Source organism: Canis lupus, chromosome X (genome assembly GCF_011100685.1).
Source record: "Canis lupus familiaris isolate Mischka breed German Shepherd chromosome X, alternate assembly UU_Cfam_GSD_1.0, whole genome shotgun sequence".
Classification (NCBI taxonomy): Eukaryota; Metazoa; Chordata; class Mammalia; order Carnivora; family Canidae; genus Canis; species Canis lupus.
In genome coordinates this window covers 96,602,888-96,618,688 of record NC_049260.1, presented here as the reverse complement: position 1 = coordinate 96,618,688, position 15,801 = coordinate 96,602,888, and the positions used below count along the sequence as shown (strand labels likewise).

The following is a 15,801-nucleotide window of genomic DNA, read 5'->3' as shown; positions in this document are numbered from 1 at the left end:
TAACTGAAGGAAAAGCTATGGAAAGTCCTAAGTACATATGTGCTAATGGAGACATGTGCTAGGATGTCACTGTGGTTAAAAAAAAAGGAAACAGTTTAACAATCCATCAATAGAGGCTTAGTCACATGGCAAAATCTTGCATAACAGTAGAACTGAATTAACTACATCTACAAGTAAAAACATTAGTGGTCACAAAGCAAAGTTGCATGAATAAAAGAAAATTGCAAAAGAAAAATGTGGCATAATATCATTAGCATATTATAGTGGTAAAATATACGAAACATGAATTTTGAATTTTACCATTTTAAATATATAAAATATAAAATTTACCATTTTCAACATTTGCAAGTGAACAATTCTGAAGCATTAAGCATATTCACATGGTTGTACCGTCATCACCATCATCCATCTCTGACATAAGTTTTTGAAGCACATAAACAATACCAGATTATTCGTAGACACATACAGATGTAGAAACTGTGTGAAAAGGTGCATGGGAGTGACGCACGCTAACCGCAGAGCTGTAGTTACCTCTGGGGAGAGAAGGGAACAGGGAGTAGGGATAAGGACATGGGGCTTTGTCTGTATTCATAACATTTTCTTTCTATTTTTTTATGAGCCCATGTGAAGTGAATGTTAACATCTGTTAAATTCAGGTGGTAGATGCAAGGCGGCGTGGATTGCTATTTTCTGAGTTGTCTACCATTTGAAATATTTCATAATTTAAAAAAATCTTAAATCAAAAGTAGGGTTTAGAAAGCTACTTGCAAGTTTATACCTAACAATTCCCTTTTTATAAGTGCTTTGTTTTAAATAAGGCTTTCACGCATGCAAAGATGATATTCAAAATATTTAACAACCTATAAGGACACGAGTTACCAATGTATTGGAGCACACACCAGCTTTGGCCCTGGAGTAGGGTCTTTAAGGCCTCCTACAGTGGCCAGCATACATCCATTCTTTTCGTTCTGATTGGATTTGAGGCTGTAGAACCTTCTAGCACCTCTAGTATGTGTCCATAGGTGGGTTTCCCTGAATACCTGACAGTGAACTTCTTCAATATTAAAAAAGTCTCAATAGAGGGATCCCTGGGTGGTGCAGCGGTTTGGCGCCTGCCTTTGGCCCAGGGCGTGATCCTGGAGACCCGGGATCGAATCCCACATCGGGCTCCCGGTGCATGGAGCCTGCTTCTCCCTCTGCCTGTGTCTCTGCCTGTGTGTGTGTGTGTGTGTGTGTGTGTGTGTGTGTGTGTGACTATCATCAATAAATAAAAATTTAAAAAAAGTCTCAATAGAATGAGTCAGCTTTATTGTTGCCCAAAGAAAGTCACTGTTTCCTTGGGAGTGAGTCCTGGCCCATTTAAAGTTTCTCCCTGAGGAATCAAAGGCTTAATAACTCAAATGTAAAGTTATCTTCAAGCCCCAACTATCAAAGCCTGGCCAGGAAGCCCCAATGTTATTTGCTCTATTTTTCTTCCAGTTTCATTTACTAGCTATTCCATTTGGTTTTTTCGAAAAGTTTGTTAGATTGTGTAATAGGTTTTTGGGAAAAGGAAGGTGGGGGGTGCTTGATTTTATCAGTATTTACTCAGGAAATAAAGCTGATTACAGCGTAGTTCCCCTTAGAGCTCAGGAATCATTTCCCATTTTGGAAGGCATCTCTAACCCAAGGAAACTGAAGCTGGAGTAATAGATTGATAGGTCTGCTTTGCCCCTCCCCAAGCCAAAACCCATCAGAATGGCTTCTGCCAAAACTACCTACTTTGGTTTCTATAATCTTTGCCCTGTGTTCTCTTGAACAAAGTAAAATCAAAACTCTAGACAGACTACTACCCTAGCCCTGCACACTTGTCTCTCAAAAGGCACCTGCCCGCCTTTCTCAGAATAGTAAAACTGGGGGCATTCCTGGGGAGAGTGGTCTGGAAGAGGACTACTTTTAAAACTCCTGATTTTAGCCTGTTAGGCTTGAAATTTTTGAAAAACCACAGATCAACACTTAGCACCTTCAAGATCTCTGTTATGGGATGGGTGTTTTGTTTTGTTTTGTTTTGTTTTGTTTACTAATGCTGGGCCCTCCCTTATTTTCCAGGGATATCTGGTCTAGTTTTAACAGCATGACTTGATTCCAATTATCTCCTTGGATGTTTAAAAAAAATTGTCAATTAACTAAAAAACAAAACCGCTGCCTTCTGAAGTGGCCCTAAATTGATACCTTCCTAGTTCCTGGAAATGCTAGAGATTTTTGAATTAAGGAACCACTGCAGTTGCACAAAAAAATGGTATCTGGCTGTATTTTTAAATGCCTCCATTTCCTTGTGTTTTACCTCGTTTCTTAGATTCAAGGTTATTAATTTAGACTGGCTGTTATTAATTTGGGGTTTTTTCTAATTGCTCAAATTGTTCTCTTTCTACTATAGATCTTAGTACTTTATTCCATTAACATAGAAAGCACTCCTGTGTGGCAGGAGCACACAGCTAAATGCTGTCTCCAAACACTGCGGTGATCTCTTGTGACAACAAAGACCTCCCAGTTATCAAACAGGTATCCAGAAATGCCATCATCTTAATTAAGACTTTCAACATATTTAACTGGTGTCGATAAGACACCAGTGTCAGTGACCCCACTATACTACTTATAAGACTCCCACTGATTTTCACTACTCTGTCAGACCCTCATCATGCTCCCAGTAGATCTTGTTAGAAAAACAACCATGTTCACTGAGCTCCACCATTCTGTTAAGCTTTTCAAGCAGCAAATAATCTGGTCTGCATGGGAAAATTTGGAAATTATAAGTGGACTAAAAAGACATGGTCCCTGCCCATGAGTGGAATATGTTCTGGTTGAGGAGAAAAGAGAGGAATCCTCAGAGAAGACTATAATCTAGCATTAGGTTGTGTGATATAAACTGTAAACATTCCTAGCGTTCAGAGAATGGAGAGCGGTCATTTGGGCAAAAGGGGAGAGAAAAATGAGCAGAAGGGGGAATAGAGGTGGAAGAAAGGAAAGGAGTCTGAAAAAGAGATGGACACGTGAGGAAAGAAAACTAGAAGCTAGATTCTAACCTCCATTCTTGATAGGTTAGGTTAAGTGAACTCAAAAAGGAATAAGATCAAAGAAGAGAAAGTAGGACAGTGGAGAGCAAAAAGCTAACACTAAATGGGAAATGAATAACTCAGCCCTTCCTGTGAAGGTTAGGATGGTCCTGAAATGAATTTGTTAAAATGGTCCAAACTCGTATCTAAAGTGCATTCTTGAGTGAGTCCAGCCAAGATACCCTGTTCTCGTAGTCACAGGCCAGACTTTAGATCTGCAACCTAACAACACTATACCTCTTTGTGATCCTTATTCCTACCCACTGGGATTGGTAAAACATGATTTCTAATACATTCAGAAGATTTCTACCATCAGAAAAGAATGATGAAATTGTTTGATTTAATTGACAAGGGAAGACCTCCATCAAGATGTTTGAAAGTCATCAATTCAGTTCGTATATTCCAATTATTGAGGCTAGACTTGTGCTGTGTCCTGAAAGATGAGCAGGATTGGGATGCTAGGAGAAAGAAAGGGCCCTCCACGCACAGGGAAAGCAAATATGTGGCGATGGCAAAGGGAAAAGTATGTTTTAGAGCCATGACATAGACCAATTGACTGGAAAAGTAACACAGGACCCTGTACAGACTCATCATCATCGCCAGCATGGCAGAGATGCTGACAGGACTACACATCAGGTTCCTGAGCCCTGAGTCAAGCCATGCTGAAGCAGGTAATCATGTAGCCAATCAACTCCAGGATGATGCCAGAAAGCTAACAGTTAATCAAAAACATAAATATGAACATCACTTGTGTTAACTTTTCAGAAAGATTTTGCAGGCAGAATAGATGCTATTTTATTTGGTCTTTACAGTAATCCACTGACATGGGCAGCTCAGCCTTTATTCTCACCAGTAGACAAAGGCACACACCTGAGCACTGGGGAGATTATGGGAAGTTCTGACAGTCAGTCTCAACGGGATCACCCAGCTTCTACCCAGATTCTTCCTCCTCCTCCCATATCTCCCATGAACATGTCTGAGTGATTGAATTTAGAGAAAAAAGGTGGGGATGGCTGTGGAAACCCCAATCACAGTCAAGACAAGGGTAGGGAAGAGTCCAGCCCCTTATGAACAAGGCACCCCAGTAGTCTTCAATGTCTTTCAAGAAAACCTTAGGCCTCCCGAATGTCGAGCTTGTACGTGAGGATGTAGAAAAGAAAAAAGTTGTTTGTCTCATAAGGCAACTGCTTTGACTATTTTTTTTTACTCAGCTGTCATATTTGTGTATTTGTGTGTGTTTGTGTGTGTGTGTGTGTGTGTGTGTGTGTGTTATACTCGTATATTGATTGAGCCCACATTGGTCCTCCTAAATGTCTCTTAAACTTCCATTAAGAGGTTTAAAAATTATATTCATGCAGTATTTGTTACACTTCCTTACCTTTTGCCAGTGACTGTCTACCATTTCTGACTTTGGGAACCTCTCTTCTAATGTTAACTTCGTTAGTCAAGATGTACAGATGTTGGAAGAATTTTAAAAGGGCCTTCTGTGTTGTTTTTGAATGGGCACTACATGCAAATAATTATCCTACAGAAATTTTGATTCTTCTTGAGTTAGCCCACTTTTGTGAATAGTAAGCACTGTCAGGCTTAATTCCTCATATCCTGCTTTTATTGAGTATTCAGGCCAAGGTATTGTACTTAGTTTGCTTTTTTATTAGGACCTCTCAGTCATTCACATACCTTGAGAGAGACTCATTTTCCCTAGAGTGTAACAACTGCAATTAGTTTTTTGCTGGTCCATGGGCAATAAATGAACTTTCCCTCCTCAGGCTAATTGTTCACATAATGTTCTTGCGAGGCAGTTTGTTTCCTTAGGATGACAGAGGCATTTCTTCAAAATGTATCTGAGTAGTGTCCCAGATATGGTTGCTTGATGTTTTAAGAATCTTTAAGGGGGGAAGGAATATAAAATATTCAGCTTACATTTGGTAAACCTCATTTATCTTAGCCCATATGTACTGAGTCCCCTTAAATCTCAGCCTGCAGGCATCTTTTAAACAAGAACTCTAACACAAAAATAAAATGAGAGATGTGCATTTCAACTTGAACTAGAACCATCTATTTACCCCAATCTCTCTTACACACACACATACACACACCTACATCTTTAAAACAAGGAAAAAGAATTCATACATTTACTAGCATCTGGTATCACTGTTATATATTGAGACACCACCACCACCACCACCTCTGGCCCAGGAACTCCCTGAGCCAGTTGCATAGCATGGAGCCTCATTTATTTGATTCTCTGGATAAAAACTTTAGCCATCTCATAAAAGCTTGAAGGGTTTTTGTTTTGTTTTGTTTAGCTTGAAGGCTTTTATACCAACCGTTCAATAGTGCAGTATTTCCCCTAAGCTAACAAAATTGTTTTTCAACCACTGCCTTGTCTATGGTGAATCTAACATAGGGCAACTCTGCTACTGACAAGGGTTACATAATGCTTTATGGACTTAAATCATATACTATGCCTGTCCAACATGGAAAAGCCTAAAATGTTAGAGCAGGGCCTATGAGGAAATGTTCATCCATGATTCTAGGCTCAGGAAAGTCCCTTTCAGAAAGAATCATAGCAATGACTGAGCAATAGGGACACCACTTAGCACCACTGAATCCTTTTCAAAGTACTTGCATTTCATTGGCTCTTGTGAGCCTCACACCATTTCACCTTGTATAGTAGGTAGGATATGGGTTAGGAAATCAAGACACTGAGTAGTTCAGTGCCTTACTCAAAGCCCTACCGCTAATCTGTGTCAGAAGTCAGCCTGGAACCCAGATTCCCTGATGTGACCCTGGAGCCAGTGGTTTCTCTGCTTTTTCTTATGGGAAGGCAAAGAAGTGAAGCAAATTAAGGCAAAATCTTGAGGCATTTCTGTTTCTTTAGTACTCCTGAGATGGTAAGATTGAAAGACATCACAAGATCACAACACAAAGCTTTGACAGAGCAAAGTGGATTTGAGGGAGTCTGAGCTATTCATTGTAGCAAGCTACATGGATCAAATTTATTTGCAGTTCATTTGATCTGTGGTTCTCATTCTATTTGCTTTTGGTTGGTAACCCACTTCCTCCCCCCATATGCTAATCATCACTAATTGATAGGGGACTGTACTCCTCTTAAAAGTCTTTAGAGAGAGGATGTATCATTACCTTCTTTCTAAACTCACTGTTAGAGAAATTTATGTGAAGCTCTTGACCTCACGGCATGCCTTATTTGATTTAACTTAGGTGCATTTCAATGTACAGACAGTCCCCAAGTTACAATTTTTTTACTTCACCATGGTACAGAAACAATACGCATTCAGTAGAAACCATACTTTGAATTTTGAACTTTGATATTTTCCCAGGCTATCAAGATGCAGTACAATACTCTCATGATGCTGGGCAGCAGCAGCAGCAAGCCGCACCACCCAGCCACATGATCACAAAATACAACCATTCTATTTTCCACTTTCCGTATAGTATGTGATAAATTGTATGCTATATTCAACACTTCATGATACAATGGGCTTTGTGTTAGATGATTTTACCCAACTGTAGGCTAACATAAGTATTCTGAGCACATTTAAAGTAGGCTAGGTTAAGCTATGATGTTCAGTAGGTAAGACATATTAAACGATTTTAGACTTAATGATATTTTCAACTTACAATGAGTTTATCAGGACGTAACCTCATCATAAATTGAGGGAAATCTGTAAACATGTGACAATTAAGTCTATAATTCAGCATGTTTTATTGAACATCTGTGTCCAGGTCTACTGGATTTGTTGAGATGTAAAAGTAAAGCATAATAAAATCTAGTTGTTTTTCCCTCAAGGAGTTATTGCCTGGACAGAGCATGATTGGAAAATTCACACTTAAAGAAGCAAAAACAAAAACAAAAACCAGCTTCTGTAGGTTAGAAAACAAAGACACCAGATTGAACTGGAATTTGCAGGGAAGGCTTTCCAGAAGAGAAACATCTTGTAGAAGCTTTAAAAGGTGAATAGTATTTGAGTTGGTAAATGTGATAGTCAGGCCAAGCTAACAACTATATAGAAAATGGAGGGGGGAAAAAAACATGCAGTCTCAAGGGCTTAACAAAATAATACTTTGTTTCTTGCTCATAGTCCAAATGGGTTGCCCTGGGGATGTGGGAGAAACCTCTGCTTCAAGTGGTAATTCAGGGAACCAGGCTCCTTCTATCTGGTAAATAGCTACTCAGTCCCTCTGTATCTGGCTAGCCTGCAGGGGAAGAGGGTGATCCATGGAAGAGCTCAACAGAGGTTTTGTTAAGGGGGCCAAGCCTAGAAGTAGCATACATCATTTCTACCCACACCTAACTACAGAGGAAGTTGGGAAATGTAACCTAGCTCTATTCTCAGAAATAAAAATAGATAGGATGACCTGAATACATAGCATTGTCTCTGCCATACTAAAGAGAGAGGGCTTTCCGAAGGAAGGGTGAGGAAGAGAAAAGTAGCAGAGCAAAAGCAGAGTTGAGTTCAGCTTGGACGCCTACTTTTCTGGTTTGATTTGACTAAATTTGATGAATCTGTCACCAATTCTGAGCTTTGATCTTGGTGGGGACAAAAGAGGCCACATTCTTAACAAGTATTGTATATCAGCCATTCAGATTATTTCATTTTCCAATGATGAGAATCACAAGTACATTTGATTATCTCTGGTTTTATAGTGCTAATACCGAGACATAATTTTTAACAGACTTTATATTTTTAGAGCAATTTTAGGTTCACAGAAAAATTGAGCAGAACCTTCATACACTGAAACTACTCTGTATGTTACTCTAATGGTAAATACATGTCAGTATACATTTGTCCAGACCCATACAATGTCCAACACCAAGAGTAAACTCTAATGTAAACTGTGGACTTTGGGTAATAATGATATGTCAGTGTTAGGTTCATCAATTGTAACAAATGTACCACTCTGGTAGGGGATGCTGATAGCGGGGGAGGCTATGCATCTCTGGGGGCAGGGAATATATGGGACATCTCTGTAGCAAGACATAACTTTTCACAGCAGCACTACACTGGTTATTAGATTTAGTCCAAGTTCATGGATCTTCTCTGCCCACAGCAGCCTCTTCACTGACAATATATTCCTCCTGATTATCCTCTAGCAAGCATCATAAATCGGCAACTCGAGGAATAAATCCAGTTCAAAAATATAATTCCTTTGGCCCACACTCTATTTATTGAAGAAAGACAAGATTGAATGCATTCAGGTGGCACCTGCTCTCTTTGGTTAACCTTAGTTTCCCCTAGAACCTATAGAGTCTAACACCGAGCACTAACTTACAGATTTATGTCACCTGCCTGACCCCTGCCAACACAGGAGTTGGTCACTCTTGTTTCTGGGGTCTTCTTTTGGTGTGGTAGGTACCAAAATCCCCAACACATGGAAACTGTGAGTACTTTCTCAAAACTCACCAACTTTATGGAGATGAAGCCATGGAGTATCTTTGAAGAATAATTCTGAAAAAGTCCAAGTGATCTATAGGAATATAAGAACTCTTAACAATATTTTGAGAGGGGTCATTAGTCACTCTGACAATTTAAAACAATGGACCATCTCCCTATACACATAATACCTTGCAGATAATTTCATGGAGTTTCTGAGACCAGTCTGCACCCCACTCCCGTGGTAAGGTAAAGGGATAGATAGCCCCTTGTAGGCTACATGGAATAGAGATGAAGAGAAAGGGCATTGAACTCAGACAAATGATCTAAGTATAGCATTTTCTAGGTAGTTAACCTGGAGTTAACTCAACCTCTGAACCTCTGCTTCCCCATCTGAAAAATGACAACAATACCTACTCCACAAAGCTGCAATGAGGATTAAATGAAAAAATGGATGGAGAGAATCCAGCACCACACCTGGAATATCATAGTAGTCCCAGCAAATGAAAATGATTATTATTGAGTGATATTAGTCAGCCTTCATGGGTTTTCAGTAGTGCTTACCTGGATTTCACACTAGGCTCATCAGGAATTCGACACGGTCATTCAGATTTTACTTATGTGTCACTTACTTTGAGTGTGACCTTCATTTCCCCAGCCCATTCCCCAAGGTTGCTGCCATGGCATCCTGGACTTCTAAACTAGTGTATCTTGAGGCGCTATAATTGTCTGGTCATTGCTTCATCTCCCCCACCAGTTTCTGAGCTCTGTTTTTATACTACTCTGCTGTACTCCTCATGCCTAGCACTGTACTTGACATATAACAGATAGAAAACAAATTTAATAATAAATCAGGAGAAAGAGCTTCCTCAGTAAGCTTTTAGAAAAATAGTGGTTGGTGGAGGTAGGAGAGCTCTTCATTCACCCTGCCTTGCCCTGAAGGTTAAAGCTTTGAGAGGATCAGAGGGAGCTGAAGAGAAGACAAATGTTAAAAACTGGCCTTTCTTTCAACCGGAATTCTTGGTTAACTAAGCCCAAACATCTTTTGTTCTTTATGATATCTCTGAAGCCCTTTAAGGTATCTTGTGAGTCATGAAAGAAAGAACATTCCAGTCAGTAGAATATTCATTTGAGTGCTTATCATTTTTAATTTGTATTTAAATTCTTTGGAAAATGACCTTTACTGTTTAGAATATACTGTAACTTTTTTATTAACCAATATCGGATCAACTAAGTTACACCATTCACTAGTCATGCAATATTACAGTGAGTTTATTAGAGTCTCTTACTGAAGAAACCCTGTTCTCATTGTTAAGGACACAGTGAAATCATTTCAGCTGGTCATTAAGCCCTGCCTCCTTCCAACCCTAGTGACACACAGATATTTGTAATTCCTCCAAGTTCTAGAAGCTCCATTTAGGGGCTGCCTAGCAAGGGAATTTAACAGGCTTACTGTGCAGAAGTAACTTGACCCTTTCTGATCCCAGTGGGTAATTAAGTAGACAGTAGTCAGATCAGTTGGAGAATGGACTTTTCTGCCCCTTGGAGAATTTCCATATAGACCAACATATGATACCAATTTTCAGAGAAATGGATTGCACATAAACAAAGCAAAATATTTTAATCTCTTTCTGATTTAGAGGGCACTTTATGATCAACAGCTAATGTCAGTTACACAATTCAGTACCCTCAGTATTGGAGATTGAGCTGACACCATATTGCACTTCGGACATTTCCTGAAAGTTTATTTTAACCATTTATCTCTGTATCATAAAATTAAAGAGCACATCGTGGCAGGGGGGAGAAACCAGTATTTCAGTTTTCTGGTTGCTAGGGCTGTAGATGCAGAGAATTTTATGACTACTTTCCAAAGCCTATATTCAGAAAGAAGGTTCATTTTTAATATAGAAATAATAAAAATGTAGGTGGCCTCAACAGCTGTAATTTTTATAAATTCAATACAAAGATGCCTTCTGCCAACATTTGAAATTGGCATTCTGCACAGCCAAATACTCTGATCTTCACTGCTACCTAATTTGAGATTTTAGCTACCGTTTCTGGGCTATTAACCTCCACATCTGGACTCGCAGTGACCTCACATCAGGAAATCCCTGCTGCTTTGGTATTGATCAGTTCTCTTCCCCAACAGGTGATACATTTATTAGTAACTATCTGGGCTGCCCCAGCTTTAGGCAATTGTCTTCTTCAGAATTATAGTATTTATTCATTGGAGGATAATAAGACAAGGGAAGAAGTCAAATAATTTTGCCTGTAATTTGCAGCTGTTTCATACAGAGCTATGCTTCACAGAGAAGAGCCTACAGTTCAGATATTATATAATGTCCCCTACTTTGCATAAGACATTGTGAATAATCTTTTTTACAATATGCACTTTATTTATGAGCAGGTCCCTCCATAGAAAGAGCTTGTTAGGGCTTAATGCTGATGAATGGAGACAGCACCATTCACACTTCCAGGTTATGGTCTGTCAGTGCTTTCATTATATGCACTAATTTACAAAGATTTATTTATTTTCTCACAAATGTAAAAATGTGCTCCAAGCTAAACATGCTGTCTGGGCGTCTGAGCCCAGTGTTTTCCTTCCTGGAGGTGGGGTGGTGTGGGGGCTCAAGCTGTGTTGTTTTTCCTACCTCCACCTCCACCCACAGCCTAACCTTGTGCTAACATCAGAGATCTATATATTTTTGCTTGCTCTCAAAATGAATACTGGTCAAAATTTGAAACCCTGGAAGTGGTCTTCTCAGTGCTATTTAATTCCTTTCTTATCCAAAGACTGTGACTTCCAATGTGTTTTAAGTGGTAATGAAAATGCTTATCAGTAAGCACATGAATGGATGTGGCCATTGGAAAAAATTATGCCCATAGCATTAGGTACCAAATTTTGGAAATCTGGGTACAACAATATCAAAATATAAAAGTCAGTTGCATCTGCAGATCTTGCTAGCCCCAGATGGCTTTATGTGCTCTGAAATCACTCACTCACGTCCCAATCTCTGGAAAATAAAGCTTAAAATATATAGGGCATGTGCCACCTTCTCCCACTCAGCCCAACAAACGGTAATAGATCACGCTGACTGCATCATCGACATCCTTGGGCTACAACAATACTCATTACGGGAGGGGAGACCACCGCCTTCCAAGTAATGGCAAAAATAATTCTCTTTTTCCTGCCTGGGATTTCCAATTTGGTTTTTAACCTCAGTGAAAATCACACACCTCTTAAACCTCACCAGTGAAGAGTGTGAAACTAATTGTTTGGGGAATCTATTCGTGTGTGCATTGGTTGGTTGGTTAGGGAAAGAAAATGAGAAGAAATGAAAATATGTACATATAAAATATACCTAGATGCACTAATAAAACATCTGTCACACAGCCCCTCAAAGACTTTTCTACTATTTCCTTTTCCACTCCAAACATAAGTATAACTCAATCAAATTTATTTAATTAAAGAGTCTCAAGAAAAACAGAACCTGCTGGAATTTTGGCCACAATAAAAGAAATCACTACACAAATATATGTAAGGAGAATATCCTACCATCAGCGAAATAAGCCCTGAAGGCCAACAGTGAGTACTTAATAAGCCTCATCTGTGGAATTCAACTGACATGAACAGAGAGAGAGAGAGAGCAGTTCACAGTATTTAGAAGTAAACAAAAATTAAAAGTGGAAAGCCAGGGCACCTGGGTGGCTCAGTAGTTGAGCGTTTGCCTTTGGTTCAGGTCGTGACCCGGGGTCCTAGAATCCAGTCTCGCATCAGGCTTCCCGCAGAGAACCTGCTTCTCTGTCTGCCTGTGTCTCTGCCTCTCTTTGTATGTCTCTCATGAATAAATAAATTTTTTTTTGAAAAGGTGAAAATTCATGTAAAGTCCAGGATTATCCTCCCTAGATTAGTACACACTTTACCCTCTGATAGAGATGAGAAATGTAGTGGTCAGAGCAACAGAATTGTCCTCCCTAGTGTCCATATAAAGATGTAAGGACTTCCCCAAACATACTAGTTTGTCGGGACACATTTATTTCTTTATACCTTTTGTAAATCTGATCCCATTTTCAAGGGATTAGAATCTCTAAATGTCCTGCGTCCTACTTAGAGCAACACTTTCCTGGTATACTCCTCTTAGTTTCTGTGCACTTAGGTTTTTTGTACTTTGGCCTTCACAGAACTTGGCACAGTGACATGCAGTATGTATTTGGCAAATAATCCATGATTTTAAACACTTCAAGTGGAACTACTCTCAGCCTTTCTCTCTCCAGACTTGAGTCTTGATTTTTTTGTCCATCCTCTTATCACAACGAAATTTTAAATTTCATACTCACTGATATTTTTTTAAAGATTTTATTTATTTATTCATGAGAGACACACAGAAAGAGAGGCAGAGACACAGGCAGAGGGAGAAGCAGCCTCCATGCCAGGAGCCTGATGTGGGACTTGATCCTGGGACTCCAGGATCACACCCTGGGCCAAAGGTGGCACTAAACCGCTGAGCCATCCGGGCTGCCCTCACTGATATTTAATAAAGAGATCAGAGAAGGTAATCATAGGCCTGCCACAAAGCAGACCAAATACTAGGCATTCGAGAAACTGATTTTGCCCCCCCCACAAAAAATAATGAAAACAGAGGTCCCTCTTGATTCATCCTCAATCCAAATATTCTGAAGTTGTAAGAAATGCTCATGTGCCACCATCCTTTGACCTGCTCAATCTTAAAAGTCTTTTTAAAAACCTCCCTAAAGGTCCTTATGCATCTACAAATGAAAAAGGGACTTAATGACATGAACTTCCCCTTGTGCAGACATGCTGGTTTCCTTGAAGAAGTCTCCAGAACATAGATGAATTTAGAGGTATTCAGGAAATATTAAAATGAATCTGTAACTTTTCCAGATATTAAGGATTAATACTTCATGAAGAACATCAGGATTAATCAAAATGCACTGTAAAACCAAGTCTTAATATTAACCTCCTGCCAATAAATTAGTTCATCTAAAAGCAGTTTATTAAGTTGGGTTTATAAATTGGCTTTAAGTTCACTCTTTACCCAGAAAATGATTGTGTGTGTGAATGTATGTGTGCACAAGCCAAAAGGACATGCTTGTTATCACAGATGTTCCTAACTTTAATATACATTCGGTGTTTCACAAGGTCTGGATAAAGGAGAGAGAGGAAAAGACTAAATTGTAGACAGGTTTTAAAGTAATGCCATGTGGTTATTTTCAAGAGCACTATCAAAAGCACTGAGGGAAGCAGGAGCTGAGCCATATGTTCTTTATATGTGTCTGACACTTTTGAATGTATTATTTCATATGATATTTATAACAACTTAGGCAAAGAGTAACCAACTCATCCCAGTTTGTCCAGAACTGTCCCAGTTTTAAAACTGAACCCTGCCTCAGTCCCAAACGGAGACAGTTGGTCACCTTAGCTCAGATAAGGCAGTAGACAATGTTCTGAGACCAATTTCCAGCATGGATGGGGGATCACCCCACAGCACTAGCAAGGAGTTCTCTGATACCAGCTGTGTAATCTATAGTTTCACTCAATTCTGATGCTATCTACCCAGAGAAAGTGTCAGATCTTACAGACTAAGGGCTCAGTCCCACAAAACTGCCCCCCACACACACACACACAAACACTCCAGATGCCAATCTCAAGTCCAGGTTGTCACCTGTGCTTCTGGATGACCAGCTATAGACTGGAGGTCCCAACAGCCCCTTCCTTGGGTTCAATTAATGAGCTAGAGGGGCTCACAGAACCCACAGAAGCCTTTTACTAACTAGATCACTGATTTATCATAAAAGGATGTAAGTCAGGAACAGCCAGATGGAAGATACACACAAGGCAAGGTATGTGAGAGAAGGTATGAAGCTTCCCTGCCCTCTCCAGGCACACTGCTCCCCCCAGATCTCCATGTGTTCGCCAACCTGGAAGCTCTCCAAAGCCTGTCCTTTCAGATTTTTACTAGAGGCTTTATTATATATATATGATTGACTAAATCATTAGTCATTGGTAATTGAACTCAGTCTCCAGCCCCCCTCCTCTTCACAGGGGAGTCTGGGGGCGGGACTCAAAGTTCCAACCCTCTGTTCATAAATGGTTCTCCTGGTAACCAACCCATCTTTAGATGCAGTCCAAAAACCACCTCATTAGCATAACAAAAGACACCTTTATCACTCTTGGCATTTTGGAAATTTCCAGAGTTTTAGCAGCTTTGTGCTAAAAACAGGGACGAAGGCCAAATATATATTTCTTATTATAAATCACAATATCACAAGCAGATAATCTTTTCCATATTTTACTGAAGAGGAGGCTAAAATTTAGAGACACGAATGACTCAAAATCACATAGGAGTTGTAAATGATGTGTTCAGTATTAGAACCCAAGCCTTGTAACTGCTATTATATATTTTCCAAAACACTAAGCTGTAATTAACATAATGTGTAAAAACTACTGTGAGAATTTTATTGGCTTTCATTTTTTTCTAGAAGTTTAACCATTCCCTTTGTGACACTATAATTTTGCTCTCCAAACTCCTCTTAATAAGTAATACAGAGAAAAAACTCAGTCCAGTTTATCAGAATTATTACAGAGTCTCTGTGGGTTGAGTGTGAATTGATGAAAATAACTTTAATGCTTTCCAAGTCAGTTATTTCTAATGCAACTATGAAAATAAGCGGTGGCCTATGCATCTGCACCCTAAAAGAAATGTAAAATACCCTGCCTCCCCTGTCTTTTCTCATTTGTCTTAAAGAAGATTTTTTTTCTATGTGTGTGGCGGGGGGGTAATCAAGTATTGGGGGGGTAGCAATGTAAAACTAGACAACACAAAATAATTAGACCTGGCTTTATTTCCTCATGTTACATTTTATCATTTCTTCTCAATACACAAAGAAGCAAATGTGTGTCCGAACAAACCTCTCCCATTACTGTCTTGTCTGTGCTGAGCAAAATTGAATCCATATGTCTTTAAAATGCTTTTCCATTTCTGTGGCTTCTTTCAAAATACTGATCTTGGTGCAAATGTGGCCCACTAGACTACTAATGCTCATTTGCTCTTTCCCAACAGGCATCACAGTTGATAGGCATGGATTCATTTACTTTGTGGATGGGACCATGATTCGGAGAATTGATGAGAAAGCTGTGATCACAACTGTAATCGGCTCAAATGGTCTGACTTCCACACAGCCCCTGAGCTGTGACTCAGGAATGGACATCACTCAGGTAGGCACCGCTGCTTTTCAAATGCTATCACCATTTGGCATCATGGAAATGGATAACAATTTTCTCATACAGA

The 15,801-nt window shown here is 39.5% G+C and overlaps 1 protein-coding gene across 1 annotated transcript in view; it reads left to right on the top strand.

The window, feature by feature from the left end:
* TENM1 (teneurin transmembrane protein 1) overlaps nt 1-15,801 on the top strand; it is a 790,607-nt gene that overhangs the window by 701,909 nt on the left and 72,897 nt on the right. The window contains exon 25 of the mRNA XM_038588255.1: nt 15,574-15,728. Coding sequence (XP_038444183.1) covers nt 15,574-15,728 — 155 coding nt within the window. The remainder of the gene's footprint in view (nt 1-15,573; nt 15,729-15,801) is intronic.